This window comes from Alligator mississippiensis, chromosome 1 (genome assembly GCF_030867095.1).
Source record: "Alligator mississippiensis isolate rAllMis1 chromosome 1, rAllMis1, whole genome shotgun sequence".
Taxonomy (NCBI): domain Eukaryota; kingdom Metazoa; phylum Chordata; order Crocodylia; family Alligatoridae; genus Alligator; species Alligator mississippiensis.
In genome coordinates, this window is record NC_081824.1 from 294,740,051 (window position 1) to 294,754,496 (window position 14,446).

General features: G+C 44.0%; 1 protein-coding gene across 1 annotated transcript in view; it reads left to right on the plus strand.

Moving 5' to 3' along the window:
• Positions 1 to 948: 948 nt before the first annotated feature.
• SIM2 (SIM bHLH transcription factor 2) overlaps positions 949 to 14,446 on the plus strand; it is a 66,029-nt gene continuing 52,531 nt past the window's right edge. Inside the window, exons 1-4 of the mRNA XM_006278701.3 lie at positions 949 to 1,323; positions 3,251 to 3,333; positions 6,180 to 6,269; positions 12,567 to 12,675. Of these exons, the coding sequence (XP_006278763.1) occupies positions 1,149 to 1,323; positions 3,251 to 3,333; positions 6,180 to 6,269; positions 12,567 to 12,675 (457 nt within the window). The 5' untranslated portion in view covers positions 949 to 1,148. The remainder of the gene's footprint in view (positions 1,324 to 3,250; positions 3,334 to 6,179; positions 6,270 to 12,566; positions 12,676 to 14,446) is intronic.

The window sequence follows — 14,446 nt, forward strand, 5'->3', positions numbered from 1 at the left end:
GCATCTGGGGGTGCAAAGGGACCTTCCCAGCCGGTTACCCAAAGCCAGGTTGGGACATGGGATCCATTTTTTCCTTCACGGAAACTCGATGAAGTTTCATTTCCACCAGGGAGAGATGTTACAAGCTGTGCATTCTCCGTCTGAGGAAGGGCGAGTGAGCCTGAAAGCTTGCAAATAAAAGACAGGGTTTTTTTTCTGCAATTATTGAGTCGGTCTAATGAAAGATGTCACCTCTGCCAAGAGTTCTGCCTATTTTGTTTGCCCGTAGACCAACACAGCCTTTCCTTCAGGCACCCAGAGCGGACGGAAGGGGGGGGGGAAGCCGGGCCCCGCGGCGAGAGGAGCCTCCGGGCCCGGCGCGGGCCGCGGGGAGGCCGCTCGGGGCCGGGCCGGCCGAGGGGGCTGGTGTCTTGGCCGCAAATAGGAGCCGCGCCGGCACCCGGCCGAGGGGGAGCCGAGCTGTCCCGGGGCGGCTGTTTCTTTTGCGCGCCGCGCCGGCTGCGCTGTCAGCGGACAGGTGCCCGGCGCCTCGGCACGGCTGCGGGGCTCCGGCCGGGGAGGGCCCCGCGCCTGCCCGCACGGCCCAGGGGAGGGAAGCCCCGGCGGGGCTCGGCTGCCCCCCTGCGTGTGCGGGCCCGGGAAGGAGCGGGGGCCTTTGTGCCCCGTGGCCGGGCTGCGGCGCGGGAAGGGCCCCGACTCCGGGCGCTCCTCCCCCGGCCCCTCCCCCGCGCCGGGCGCTAAGTGCGGCCCCGCGGGGCCCGGGGCGGGACCTGGCCCCCGCCGTGCAGCCGGGGCCGGGGCTGAGCGGGAGTCGCGGCCGCCGCAGCGCCCTCCCTGCACGGGCGGCGTCGGGGCGGCCCTGACAGCGCCGCACCCCGGGCCGGGCCCGCGCCGCCGGCGCCGGGCCACGCACGTGGGCGCGGGGGGCAGGTCCCCGCCCCGCCCCGGCCCAGCCCCGGCCGCGGCCCCGGCCTCGCCGCGATGCCTGCGGGAGGAGGCAGCTAGAGCCGGCGCGGACACACGGCCGCCCCCTGCCGCGGGGCTGCTGCGCGGGACGGAGCGCGGGGGTGAGCCCCGCCGGGGCAGGCGGAGGCCCGGGAGCCGCGGGGCTACTATGCGCCGGGCCGGGTCGGCCCTGCCCCGCCGCCATGAAGGAGAAGTCCAAGAACGCGGCCAAGACGCGGCGGGAGAAGGAGAACGGCGAGTTCTTCGAGCTGGCCAAGCTGCTGCCGCTGCCCTCCGCCATCACGTCGCAGCTCGACAAGGCCTCCATCATCCGCCTCACCACCAGCTACCTCAAGATGCGCGCCGTCTTCCCCGAGGGTGAGCGAGCGAGCGCGGCCGCCCGTCGGGGAGCGCTCCCGGCCCGGCCCCGAGGGCGGCAAGACCCGCGGCCGGGCGGGGGCCGCCAGGGGGACGGCGCTGCTTTGCCCGGCGCCCACTGACTCCTGCCCCCGCGCCGCACGGCTCCGCGCACGCCGCGATTTGTGTGCGCGGGGATATAGATATATCCATATCCATCTCTATCTCGGTATGGATATCTATCTATCCATCTTTCTATCTATCGAGATAGAGAGATATCGATATTTATAGATCTATATATCTTGACATATATAGATGTATATAAATGTGTGTATGTATAGAGCTATATGTACACACACGCGTATGTGTGCATGTGTGTATATCTGTTTGTGTACACCGCTATATGTATGCGTGTTTAATATAAAGATATCTGTATATGCACGTGTGTGTAGATATGTATATACACAGGTATGTATGTATGTATAATTTTATATATATATATATAATATGCGTGTGAGTGTATAATATAAATATCTGTGTGAAACTATCAGTATATGTATACATAGATGTTAGGGGCTGGAAGGGACCTTACAGATCATCGGGTCCAGCCCCGCTGCACTTCGGCAGGAAAGATTGTATATGTGTGTGTGTATTATAAATATGTATGTGTATAATTAGGTAGATAGGTGTGTGTGTAGAGAGAGATGCGTGTGTAGATGATATTTGTACTACATGCATATACTGTGTGTGTATACAGATGTACGTACATCCAGACGCAGGTGTGTGCGGTGCACGCTATCCCCACGGGGTCGCAGGCCGGCTGTGTCCCGCGGAGCCGGGCAGGACTCGGGCGCCCCCGGGGCGGAGGCCGGGCCGGGCGGGAGCAGCGGGTCCCCGCAGCAGCCGCGGTCGCTCCCGGCCCAGGCGCTAATTCGGCCCGGCCCGGGGTTTGCCGCGACGAAGCGGAGGACTCGCGACGGGGCCGGGAAGAGGGAGGCGGCCGCAGCCCCGCGGCTCTTTGCAGGCGGCGGCCCCGCCGCAGCCAGGATGGGCGCGGAGTTCCCCGCCCGCCGCCCCGAGCAGCCCGGGGCTGGGCCGGGCCTGGCCGGGCCGGCCGCAGGCGCACCGCGGCCCCGCTGGAAACCTGCCCTCCAGCCCGGGCGCCCCCTCCAGCAAGGCAGCAGCCCCCTGAACGCGCGCGCCCCCGGCCCGGCTGAGGACCGGGAGCACCAGCAGGCCCGCAAGGAGCAAGCCAGGCGAGCGCGGGCTTCCCCGCCGGCCGCGCCCCGCAGCCTTTCTCAGGGGCCGGCGCCGGGAGAAGGCTCGGGGCTGAGGCCGGCCCGGCGGAGGGTGAGGAGCCGCCTGCCCGCCGGGCCGGGACACTTGCGCGCACCCCCGGGGCGGGGGCTGTGCCTGCGGGGCGCCCGCGGGAAACACGCGCCGCCGTGTGTCCGGCCCCGGCGCTCCCCGCTGAGGCTCTGCTGCCTCCCCAGCTTGCTCCGCTCTCGTCTGTCCCGCTCCAGACAGCGGGAGCACGGGACAAGTGGCGGCCCTGCGCCTGGGCTCCCGCAGGCGGGGAAAGCGGCGGAGAGGAGCCCACGGGCCGGACCGGGAGGCCGCAGGGCAGACAGGGCAGGGCTCCTCCATGCATCTGCCCCCACCTTGCACAGAGATTCTCCCCCAGAAAAGAAAGGCGCCAGCCCGGGGCAGGGACTTGCTGGCCCGGAGCTAGCGAAGAGCTTCAACATGGGCTCGTCTGCAAGCACCGCCGGCTCGGAGCAAACGAGTCCCGGCCCGGGGACACGCGCCCCGCCCGGCGCAGCCTCCCGCCGGCTGCCCCGAGCGCACGGGCCCGGAGCGGGGGGCTGGTGTGGGCTCGGGGCCCGCGGCCGCAGGGGATCTGGGCTCCGCTTGCCGCCCAGCCTCACCCCTGCCGCTTGCTTTGCAGGGCTGGGGGACGCCTGGGGCCAGCCCAGCAGGATCGGGCCCCTGGACAACGTGGCCAAGGAGCTGGGCTCGCACCTGCTGCAGGTAGGCGCGGGGATGGGGGGAGGGGAGATGTTTCAGCGGCACGGGCAGCCGAGGGTCCTCCGGGGTAGGTAGGTGCGGGCAGGGCGGGAGGCAGAGCTCCCCGCAGCAGGGGAGAGCGGGCGGCGCCCACATCTGGATCCCGGCTCCTGCACCCTCGCACCTGGGCATCCAGGTGTGACTGTGCCGGGCCCGGGCTGGGCTCTGCCCCGGGGGGCAGTCAAACAGAAACGATTGCATCTAAAAAAAAAAATAAGGCGATTTTGTGCCGTTCCCCGAATATAAAGACTTAGTAAACGGTGATCTTATAATGTTGGTTTTACGGGGGAAGGTTCATTTCTGGTCAGAGAGCTGTTTTGTCCCCCCCCCCCCTTCCTAATTGTTCCTTGGGCTGGAGATTAAAAAGCAAATCCCCCTCGGATGTGTGAAGACTGCAAAGCGGTTTGCAAAACTTTTCTCGATCATCTAGTCCGCATCTCCGTGGGGAGATGCATGTCAGAGTTGCCTTTACCGCTCTGCTTTCCAGGCTGCTCTGTAGCGGCTATTTGCACCGCGGCACTTGAAACCTCTGTCCGATTGTGTTAGGCACTGGTGTGTGCTTCCCTTGGAGACGGTCCCTCGAAAACGCTCCCAAATTGATCCAATACCCGAGGACGATTGGGTGTAATTGCAATTGAGTGTAAATGGTTGTACGGCTTCTTGTCTTTGCTGCTCGGAAGACGAGACACAGGAGGGAGGCGAGTGATACATTTTGACGATTTTTTTAAGGGACGATTAGTCCCTAAATCCAACCTTAGGGACTGATCCCGGTAAACTCTGCCGCCCCTCCTCCCCCTTGGTTTGGACAGATAGAAGATGCTGGGTTTCATTAGTCCCATCTCTGTTGGTTTTGTAAGATAAATAAAACAACAGAGGTTAATAACGGAGGGAAAAAAGGGGAAACAGGTTACTCAGAAACTAAGCGGGCTCAGCTGAGGTTTGAGATGAAAGAGTGATTTTATTTTTCCCTTTCTGTCATAGCACCCTTGTTATTATAAGTCAACTTTAGAAAACGCCCTTTTCTAGAAAGAGAAGAGATCTTTCATTAATGGTTTGCAGCAAGGTAGCACTGCTCTAATAAATGTATTTTGGCAAGGCTGGGTAGTGGTGCTCCTGGAGGAATTCCCAATGAGCTGCTAAATATGCATTTTAAATTTTATTTTAAATTATTTCAAGTATGGGATCACCTATTTTGGAACCACTGGTTTACCTCAGAAATTTCATGTGCAGCTTTATAATATAATATTTGCTTGTACACTAGCCACCTAATCTTAGCCTTTCTATATTTTGTATGATGCCAAAACAGTTAAGTAATGGTATATGCTAATTACTTGTAAAATTATTTTTAAAAATAGTTATTTCTGACTATGAATACTTAACATTTTTATAAAATCAGCACTTAGTGAAAACTAAGTTTTTAAAATAGCCCTTACAAAAATATTTTAAAGTTGAAAGTAGCTGTGCTAGAAAACCCTAAGAAGATGGGTTTTTAATTAAAGTACTATCACAATTTAAGTACAGTATGGAGAAGCATTTGCCAGTTTACAATTAATATTAAAGCAAAACTATGTTTTAGGACACAGTGATTTCTTTGCCATTTAAATATCTCAACAAGGTTTTGTTTGTTACACAAAAAGGTAAAAAAGCATAGGTAAAAGTAATCTGGTTTCAATTACATGCTATAAAATAGTTAGAAGGCCAAAGAATAATTTAGATTTTTTTTTATTGGGGTAGCATTGTAAGAGTGGTGCATACAGGATTTTATTGCTTTCCTCTTGGTTCAGTATTATACAATATAAATTAGCAAACAGAAAAAATCCCACTTGTTTTATCTTTGTACTTTTAAAAATCAGCTTCCTCTTTCCACATTATATCTTTTTTTTCAGTGAGCTTCATATGTATGTATTTTAACCTTTTAAAAGGTGATTAGTGATATGAAATACTTCCGTTTTTCTTGAATCTGGCTAGGAAAAAATAAGCCGCATTAAAAGTGTCTGAATCTGACCACCCAAAAATCAAGGCACTCATTCATTAGTTGCATTGTGTCCAGCTTTGTAGTTTTCATTTCTATTCTATCAGTTTTTCTTCTCTGAGATACCTATATACAAGTAAAGCCTCCAAGCTTTTACTTGCATGAGTAATACTTGTTTCTTACTTCATGTAAGAATTTGGGTTGGAATATAAGTTTGCATAAACTGTTCCAACTAGTTAAGATTTCTAGATTTCAGTATTACAGATGAGCGACTATACGTGTCACTTTCAGTTTGATTAAGAGTCTCATGTTGGTTGGTTTGTTTTTTCCTGAAATTTTTACGGACTGTTTCATCCCTTGTAAGTTCAAGATAATTACATAGCAGGCAATCCTTTGTTCACAAAAGCATCAATAAGATAGTCAAAAGAATTTAAAACATTGCTTAAGGTATCATTAAATATATTGCAAATAGCGGTAAGCCCTTTCTGCCAATTACACCATAAAAAATGACCTGTATACTCATGGATTTTCCCCTAAGTACCACATAACTCAGGATTTGTGCTAAGTACTAAAATAACCAGAATCAACAGGAGAATGTTATCTTAAAGTAAAGCAGTAAAGCTAGCATCTGCAAGTAGAGATTGAATTAGATTTCACAAATTTGTATGTGATAGTCTTCACAGGGAAACCATGAGTTAAAGTTGTACTTTGAATAATGTATTTTCTGCTCTGGGACAGTGAGATAAAATCTTTCTTCCAAAACACCTTAAAATATTTAGCTTGTACTATCTACAGGGAGATCTTTATTAATTAATTAATTTATTTATTTATTTTGCAGACATTGGATGGCTTTGTTTTTGTGGTAGCAGCTGATGGAAAAATAATGTATATCTCAGAAACAGCATCTGTACATCTTGGTCTTTCCCAGGTAGGAGTGACTTTCTGTCCATCTGTTAAACAGTGAAGTTTGGATTTACAAGTGATAGTGACGATAATATCTTCCCCTAAACAAAGGGTTCTTTTTTTCCGTAAAAGAAAACGCACTATTTGCGTCATTTACTTACAAATGCCAAGTGATTGTCTTGCCTTATATCTTTTCTTGGTTTTTTTTATATTTTGCTCTTTATTACCTTTAAGCAGGGTAATAAATAATATTTTTTTTGCAAATTACATTTTGAGCCTGAAACTCAAACCTACTGCCTGTGCAGTAATATTATACATCTCAGACAAAAGTTGAGATTTTCAGTCTGTACCTTTTTGGATGGTGTACAATATTGAGAATTGCTATGAAATAGAAAGGAAATCTGATGTAGAACATGAGTTTTATGGTAAATGTGCTATGGCAAAGGGGAGCAGATTTATGAGCGTTCACATGGAATTCAGGGTAATTTTTCCTGAGTTTTTCCAGCTCAGTGGTCTTTTCAGTAAAGCATTTTATATGGTTGTGATAGAACTCATAAAACTCTGTTTACTACTGTTCTGCACAAGTAGAAATTGGTTGTGTATATGCGGTTTTTTAAAGGACACTTCTAATTTTTTTTAACTTTTACAGGTAGGTATGGCAGAAAATAGAATAATATGTATTGTAGAATATACATTTTAATACTTTTAGTTGAAAATATATTGCACACATTTTCAGATAGTACCTGATCTAAAAGTCCAGTGGAAAACTTTCATTGGTATCATTAGGGTCTGGATCAGACTCTCAAGAAAAAACTTTTTTTTGTAAGCAGTGTCTTTCATATCTGCTACATCCAAAGTGTTTTGTAAAAATGAATAAAGCAGGGAGAAATGAATACTAGCAGAGGGAGGGAAATGGAGAAATAAGAAAAGTGTGCTATTCTTTCAATGGAGTTTGGAGGAGTTGGTGAAAAAGATACAGGAAGGCTGTCCCTGGGACCAAAGGCATTGAGTTCTAGAGATTAAACATGCAATTTAATTTTCAGTTGTGATTGATGTTGCTTTTTAGTGGGAAAGTATAAAAATCTTTTAGGTGTATTTTTTACAATTCTGCTATTCATACCTTGTAGCTATTAGAGAAATGAACTTTAATAGGTCTGAGAAGTAGATCTTGTATTATCCCAAAAGGCTACTTGTTAAATCTGAAGAAAATTTCTGATATTTTTGTAGTCTCTATTAAAATAAAGTTTGATCATTTGAAACAACTCAGTGCTTTGTATGAATATTTTTTCTACAACTTCTTATATCATTCCAAAGATAATTTTGTATTTAACTATTTCTCAAATCTGCTGTGGCATAAGGTATGTTGCTGTTTCTCAAAGTGAAATATTTCAATGGTTTTAAAACATTGCTTTTATTGAAATAATACTTTCCTGTATCTTAAATTCTGATTTTAATGTCTTTCTTAAAGGCTTTATACTCCCATTTGCTAAAAGTTCTATAATGAACACAATAAGTGTGATCCCAGTTATATAGTTTAATTATTTTAAAACTGTATATGTTCCTATTAGCCATCACTAAAGTTTTTCTCTTTTGTTTTTCCCCTTTTTCCTCTGTATGAGGTACTGTTGCTTACTCTACTATGAGTCTTTTCCTTTTAGACTTTTGCACTAAAGTTGCTTTCCGTTTTAGTTTGTTTTTTGTTTTTGTAGAAGTAATGAATTGTCAGGACCTTGTAGGTTGCGATCAATACGTACTAGCAAAATTGAAGCACTACAAAATTAATAGGAGAGAGTAAAGTAAGCTAAATATGCTACATTAAAGAAGATGGGCTGAAGGTCAGCCTGATGCAGGGGACTACCGCAAGGCCTATGAACTATTTAAATCCTGTTTAAACCTTCAAGATGATACTTATTCTGGCTCTCTAATAGGGGTGAATTTCACCCACTTTCTTTAGATGCATTTTGATAAACTCTAGCTGAAATTCTTTGCCCAAGGAAGGACTGGAAGATTTTAGTCTGTCAAGCTTACTGAAGCAAGATCCATCAGCAAATTATGATTACATCTTAAAAAAGGAGCTGTTGCCTTGAACAACTAGGAACAATATAGAGCAAAGAAAATGTGTGAAATTAAGGGTGGCACTTAGCGAGCAGTATTTTACATTTTGTTTTAAAGGCCATTGCTACAGGGTTTGATAATTAAGCCTGCATAAGGCAACCGCAGACATTACCTAGTATGCATTTTTTCCTTTTGTCTGTATCAGTAAAATACTGACTGGGAGCCTGAATAAGATATTCTTTTCCTTCACTCCAGAAACAAAATGCTCAGCATCCCCCTTCTCAGCAGTATTTGCTATATCATGACATATTTTCCCACTCTCTACATTTTTTATTATTATTTTTAAGGTACAGTTTTCTTTTAGACACTTTAATCCTAGGACAGATCTACATGGATCTCAGGGGTTTATTTTTTTAAAAGGTCTGTGCTAAATGAGTTCCTGTTCTTGCTTCCCTTGAAGTCGCAAGGAATTTTGCCATTGATACCAATAATAGTGGGATTAGCCCCTAGCAGCAAATTCTGCAATTTTTCCTTATCCCGTCATAATCCTACACTGTATTTTCAACAAGAACTCTTACATCTGAGTGTAGGCTCAGCTTGGATTGGCTGGAGTGCTCTGAGTTATTGATGATGATTTTCTAAAACCTCTTAGAATTTTTGTAAAAAAACCATTTTTAAAAACATTTTGACAATTACTATTCTACAAATTGTTTTCCAGTTAAAGTGCAATTTGTTTAAAAGCTATTTGTACTACACTTAAAAAGCCTTTAAAAACATTTACAAGATATTCTTGGAGTCCTCTGTTAGTTTCAGCTGATCTTGATTTTAGCTTCAGCAGAGAGAACAGTGCAAAACTTACACCATCTTATACAACTCTTATTTTTCTCCATTAAGTCTGTGTCCTTGATGTATTTTCTTGCAAAAATACCAGAAACAGTATTTTTTTAGAAGTCCTATCATTGTGAAAATAGAAGCCAGACTTGGGGTTACCCTGCCAATTAGAATAGTAAATGCTGCAGATCAGACTCTCATCTTATGTAAATCAGCGTAGCTCCACTGATTTTAACATAGCTCCATTGATTTTTACCAGCTGAAAAGCTGATCCTATATCTCCTTTTTCCCTGAATAATAAATGGACTGAATTCCCTGATGAAGTTCTTTTTTTAAACTTTTAGATTTATATTGATTTTATTTCATGAACCTTTGATTTGTGTGTTAGCATTTCGTAATGGAAGGTTCTATAAATACACATCACATGTCTGCAAATGTAGGGGCATGTCTCTCACACATTACAAGTGGCCTATGTGAATGTTATCTAACAATCCTTTGAGTAAATCCCTTATTTATTTCTATGGGCACATCAGCTGAAAAGTTGATAATATGAAATAAGCTATGCAGTTTAGTAGTTGTAAATATGTACACACAGACATTGCTGTCCACATGTTTTGCAGCATTGAGGGAAAAGCCTTTAAAAAAAATTAGACAACAATTTTGAAAAATAGATTTGATCATTTTAAAGTTTAGACCTGCTTCCTAGCTATTTCCCCATTTCATTAGAGAGAGAAGCTTATCTTTGATTTTTTTCACAGATCTTTGAATATTGAACTGAAAACATTTGAAACTTAATTTCGTTCAGCAAAATATGTAACTATTTTATGCAGAATCCACTTACTTAGTCCTCAGTTTATTATGAAACATTTCTTGGCAGGAAGATATACAGCTGAGTTACACATAAAAAAGCTTTTAGTAGGAAATAAATAAATTTGGTAGTAAGTAGGTATTTACAGATATAAAAATCCTGTATCCAAGGGGCTGATTTAATACGCTGCATGCATGAGATCATAGAAGTTTTATGGATTCAACCAGTAATTTATTTTTAAGTGTTCAGTATTGTATTGTGGGTTTAGAAAGTATATATGCAATGTGCACGACAGGAGGCTGTGGTCAGTTCAAATATTAATTCCAAATTTTTTGGTTATTTGACTATTGTTTAGCTCCCAATTTTCTCAGATGGCTTTAGTTTTCCTACATTCATTTTGCAATCAGTAAGCCAAATTTTGCTCTTAGTAATATATGTGTAATCTAACTGGTTTCACCAGCACCGCACACAAGTAAGAGTAAAATTAATCTCCCTATGGATGGTAAAAGAAAACTAATTATTAGTTCAATAAAACATTTTATTACTATTTTTTAAAATAAAATCTGAATTATAGTGCAATTAAAATTGTGATCAGAAGCCCAATTCTGCAAATCCTTCTGTGATTAGTCCCTACTCCTGTCTGCAGTTTTGTTTATATCAATAGAGGTACTTTTGCAAAAGTAAGAGATATTCATATGAACTCTATTTTTGAAGTATTTGACTCAAGTCTAGGATTATGACTGTACTCAGTAAGACTAAAGATGTAATAAGGGTCTTTTGAATTATCCTAATTGGTCTTTAGTTTTACTGGACAGTGAACGGAGGAAAGCCTTTAAAATGGAGGAAGTTGGCCTGAAAACATCCTCCCCTATGACATTTTTTAAACAATATTGTTCGGTTCAATCGGGTTTATTTCACAGGCAAAAAATGCTCTTCTGAAACATTATGGACTAAGGATAAAATTCATTTTAAGGTCGGACTGCTTTTACGGTTTAGAGCAGTGCAATACACAATATCTAATACGTGGTGAATTTGCTTTTTCAAGAATCTTAATGGTATATGCCTGTGTGTGTTTTTGACAGTCATGAAGATGGCTGTGAAGAAATGCTACTTCTGCCCAAATATTATTTAAAAAAACATGAGTCACAGAACAGTGCACTCTTCTGAACTCTTAACCTTCTCCCAGATGCAGAACTTAAAACATAATGAACTAACATTGCTGTGCCCACCTGTTACAATCCTGAAGAGGAACAGTCAAGAATTCTTAAATGTTACTCACTGGGAAATGATTTAAACAAATTAACATTGTTAATTTTGTATCTTTGCTTTTCATATGCTATGAAACTTTATTTAAAGAAATAAGCAAATGTTTGTTTGCAATATCAAATAAGTACCAATGCTTTTGATTTTGCAGGGAGGAGTGGAAGGGAACAGTGGCGGAATAGATGACTAGAAAGAATTAGTTTGTCTAGTGCTGGGAAGAAACATTCCATGAATAATGCAGAAAATGGAACTATGAGACACATTTTCAGGAAAAGATTGCTTTGTGGGCGAGACAACTTCATTTATTCCAAAGAAAAGGCAACTTGCACATCTTAGCAAATCAGTTGGATTGGCCCAGAAGAATAGGTTAAATTACTTCAAATCTCCGCTGTGTCTGATCTTTGGGGCCCAATGGACATCAGGCTACATTGAACAATTGGGCAGCCTGACACTAATTTAAAACACAGGCTCAAAGTATTGGGTCTCTACTTAAATCAATTACTGCATCTATCTGGAGACTTTTTGTTGCTGCATTTTTACAAGTGCCAAACAGAGTTAGCAAAAGGACATAGGGTATAGCTTATAATAGCACGTTCCACTTTTTATGTTTTTATTATGTGCATGGTATCTAGAAAGGCAGGAATACGTACATCCATGCATGAACAGAGGTTCAGACTGAGTGAGAAACAGAAATACAGTATATTGCTGAAATTTAAGACACTGCCGAACTGATGTACTACATTATACTGCACATTCGCTTGAAGCGGGATTCAGTGCCTATTGGGATCAGTGGGAGTATATCCTCTAAATTCAACCCTAAATAAGAGTTTGATTATATTTTGGATGGTATTAGTCAAAAGTCAAAGGAGATATACCAATGGGGTGGCTTGGCTGTTAAAGCACAGATGACGATGGAACCTGGTTGATGGTTTCTGGAAACATTTACATGTTAATGTTTTCATCTCCTGTGATGCTTTGAAAATTTAATACTGCTTATGGAGATATTTTCTCCCCCTTTTTGCAGCTATCTCACATTTGTAGGGCTGTGTTGTTTAATCTGTTCACTTGCCAGCTGTCTCCACTTGTGACTCCCCTGTGTCCAGCATGACATCAGAAATGCTCACAAAATCCCTGAAAATACTTGTCACTGAGGAAGAAATGATTCAGTTTAACAGGGCTAATTTTGGGCTATGTTATAAACAACTTAAACTTTGGAGTATATTAAAAAACTTAAAATTGTATTATAAAGTATAATGGACAGTGTGCAGGGGACAGATATAGAATATGCAGGTCACTGAAGACTGCTTTATAATACAAGAAAAATTCTAGATGTACTTTCTAATGTTTTCTACTGTTTTTTCACAGGTGGAGCTAACTGGAAATAGCATTTATGAATATATACATCCTTCTGACCATGATGAGATGACAGCAGTTCTTACAGCTCACCAGCCTCTTCATCCCCACCTCTTGCAAGGTACTGATGACCTTAAAAATAAATGCAAATCCATATGTTCTCCAATAAATTGTAGCATGTACAAATGCAGAATAGGCAAAAACCAATGCTGTAGCCTAGCATTTTGGTTTGTAGAAGTGTAGCTACTAAAATATGTTAGGTTTTTTAATACTTTTCATCCCAAAGTATCCTGGAGCATATGCAATTTTAAATTAAATATTAAATCATCTTTAAACAAGGATCATTTTATCCATCTCAGTTTGTTAGACACATCTGAGGTAAAAAGTTGCAACTGTTTAACTGTGCATGCATAACAACATGATACACTTTTAGGAGATGAAGTTGAGAGGAAACTGTTAGACAGTTAAAATGACAAGGACACTGCTGGCATTCTAACTGCAACACTTAGATCTAGAATTTGGCTCAGACACTAGTTAATATCCCTCCTTCTGAAAACTGGAGGAAGTTTTCATAACTACCAATGGTTGTGGATTTATTATTGGTGTTTCATATAAAAGATGGCATTTATAGTGCTCCTTTACCATCGTGCTGGGGCCTTGATTCATTACTGATTCAGGGGAAAAGTGTCACCTTGTGAATTGCCATACTGCTTCTTGCAGATATGGAGGTACAGTTGGGTGGGGAGTCTCATTTCATTGATCCAGCATGATGCTACAAAGGGTAAATTTGTCAAAGAAGACAACAGCATTTCCATTGACTTGATGACGTGGCATGGACTGGAATGGTGCTTTGAGGGTATGTGCAGACATTATACTTAGATCGACCTAATTAGAGTTTGGTCGATTCACATGCTGATTTGTACAGACATTTGAGGAGGTTAGATCAGGCAAAAATGGTTGGCTCTACTTAACTTAATTCACCTCAGGAGATAAACTTCTAACAAATGCCCATACACGTTCAGAGTGGAGCCCTGGGGCTGTGCTCTTCTTATCCTCCCAACCCTGACTGGGCTATTTTTAGCCCCCCCCCCGATCCCTTCTCAATCCCCGGATGGGCAACACCCCCCATGGACCCAGCAACCCCCTCCCTCCCACAGATCCACTATCCCTCCATGGACCTGCCAATGCCCCCCCACCTGCCCACAGACCTGCTGCCCCCCCCCCTCCCCCCCCCGCAATGATCCCCCCACCCCGATTTACTTGGATTAAGTTCCCAGTGCAACACCTGGCACTGGCAAATGTGCACAAGCTGAAGCTAATCTTTGAGCACATGGCTTGAAGTAAGTTGTGTGATCTTAGATCAGGTGCGATGAACCCTGAGATTTACCACAAGTATCAATACAGTTCTTTTTATATAATATCATGTTATCCCATTAGAATAACCACCGTTGTCTGTGCACCTCCTTTTTTAGCTACTTTAAGCCCCCTGTGAGAGAAGTTTGACATTGCATTTGGACACACTTCTCAAAATCACTTAAGGTGTAACAAGGTCCTATCAGCATCTGATAGATTTTTCTTAAGACATGGCCACTAACAACACGACACATTGTGCCTTTATGTTGTAATGCTACTTAGCAGTGGGCGGTTTTGTTTGTGCTGCTATCTGTGAAATCTCAGTACTTGATGATCTCAACTGTAACTCTATCTGCATTCATTCACCAATTTGCAGGTAGATCCCCTTGCATACTCGCCTGTTGCTTGGAAATTCACCTCTCCTCTGTCCTGGCCCTGTAACCCTGGAGTCCAGGGCCATTCTCACAATTTGTCCCCGTATCTTTCTGTTGAGGACATATTTTTCCCATTGTGGGTAATTCACATTAAATTAAAAAATA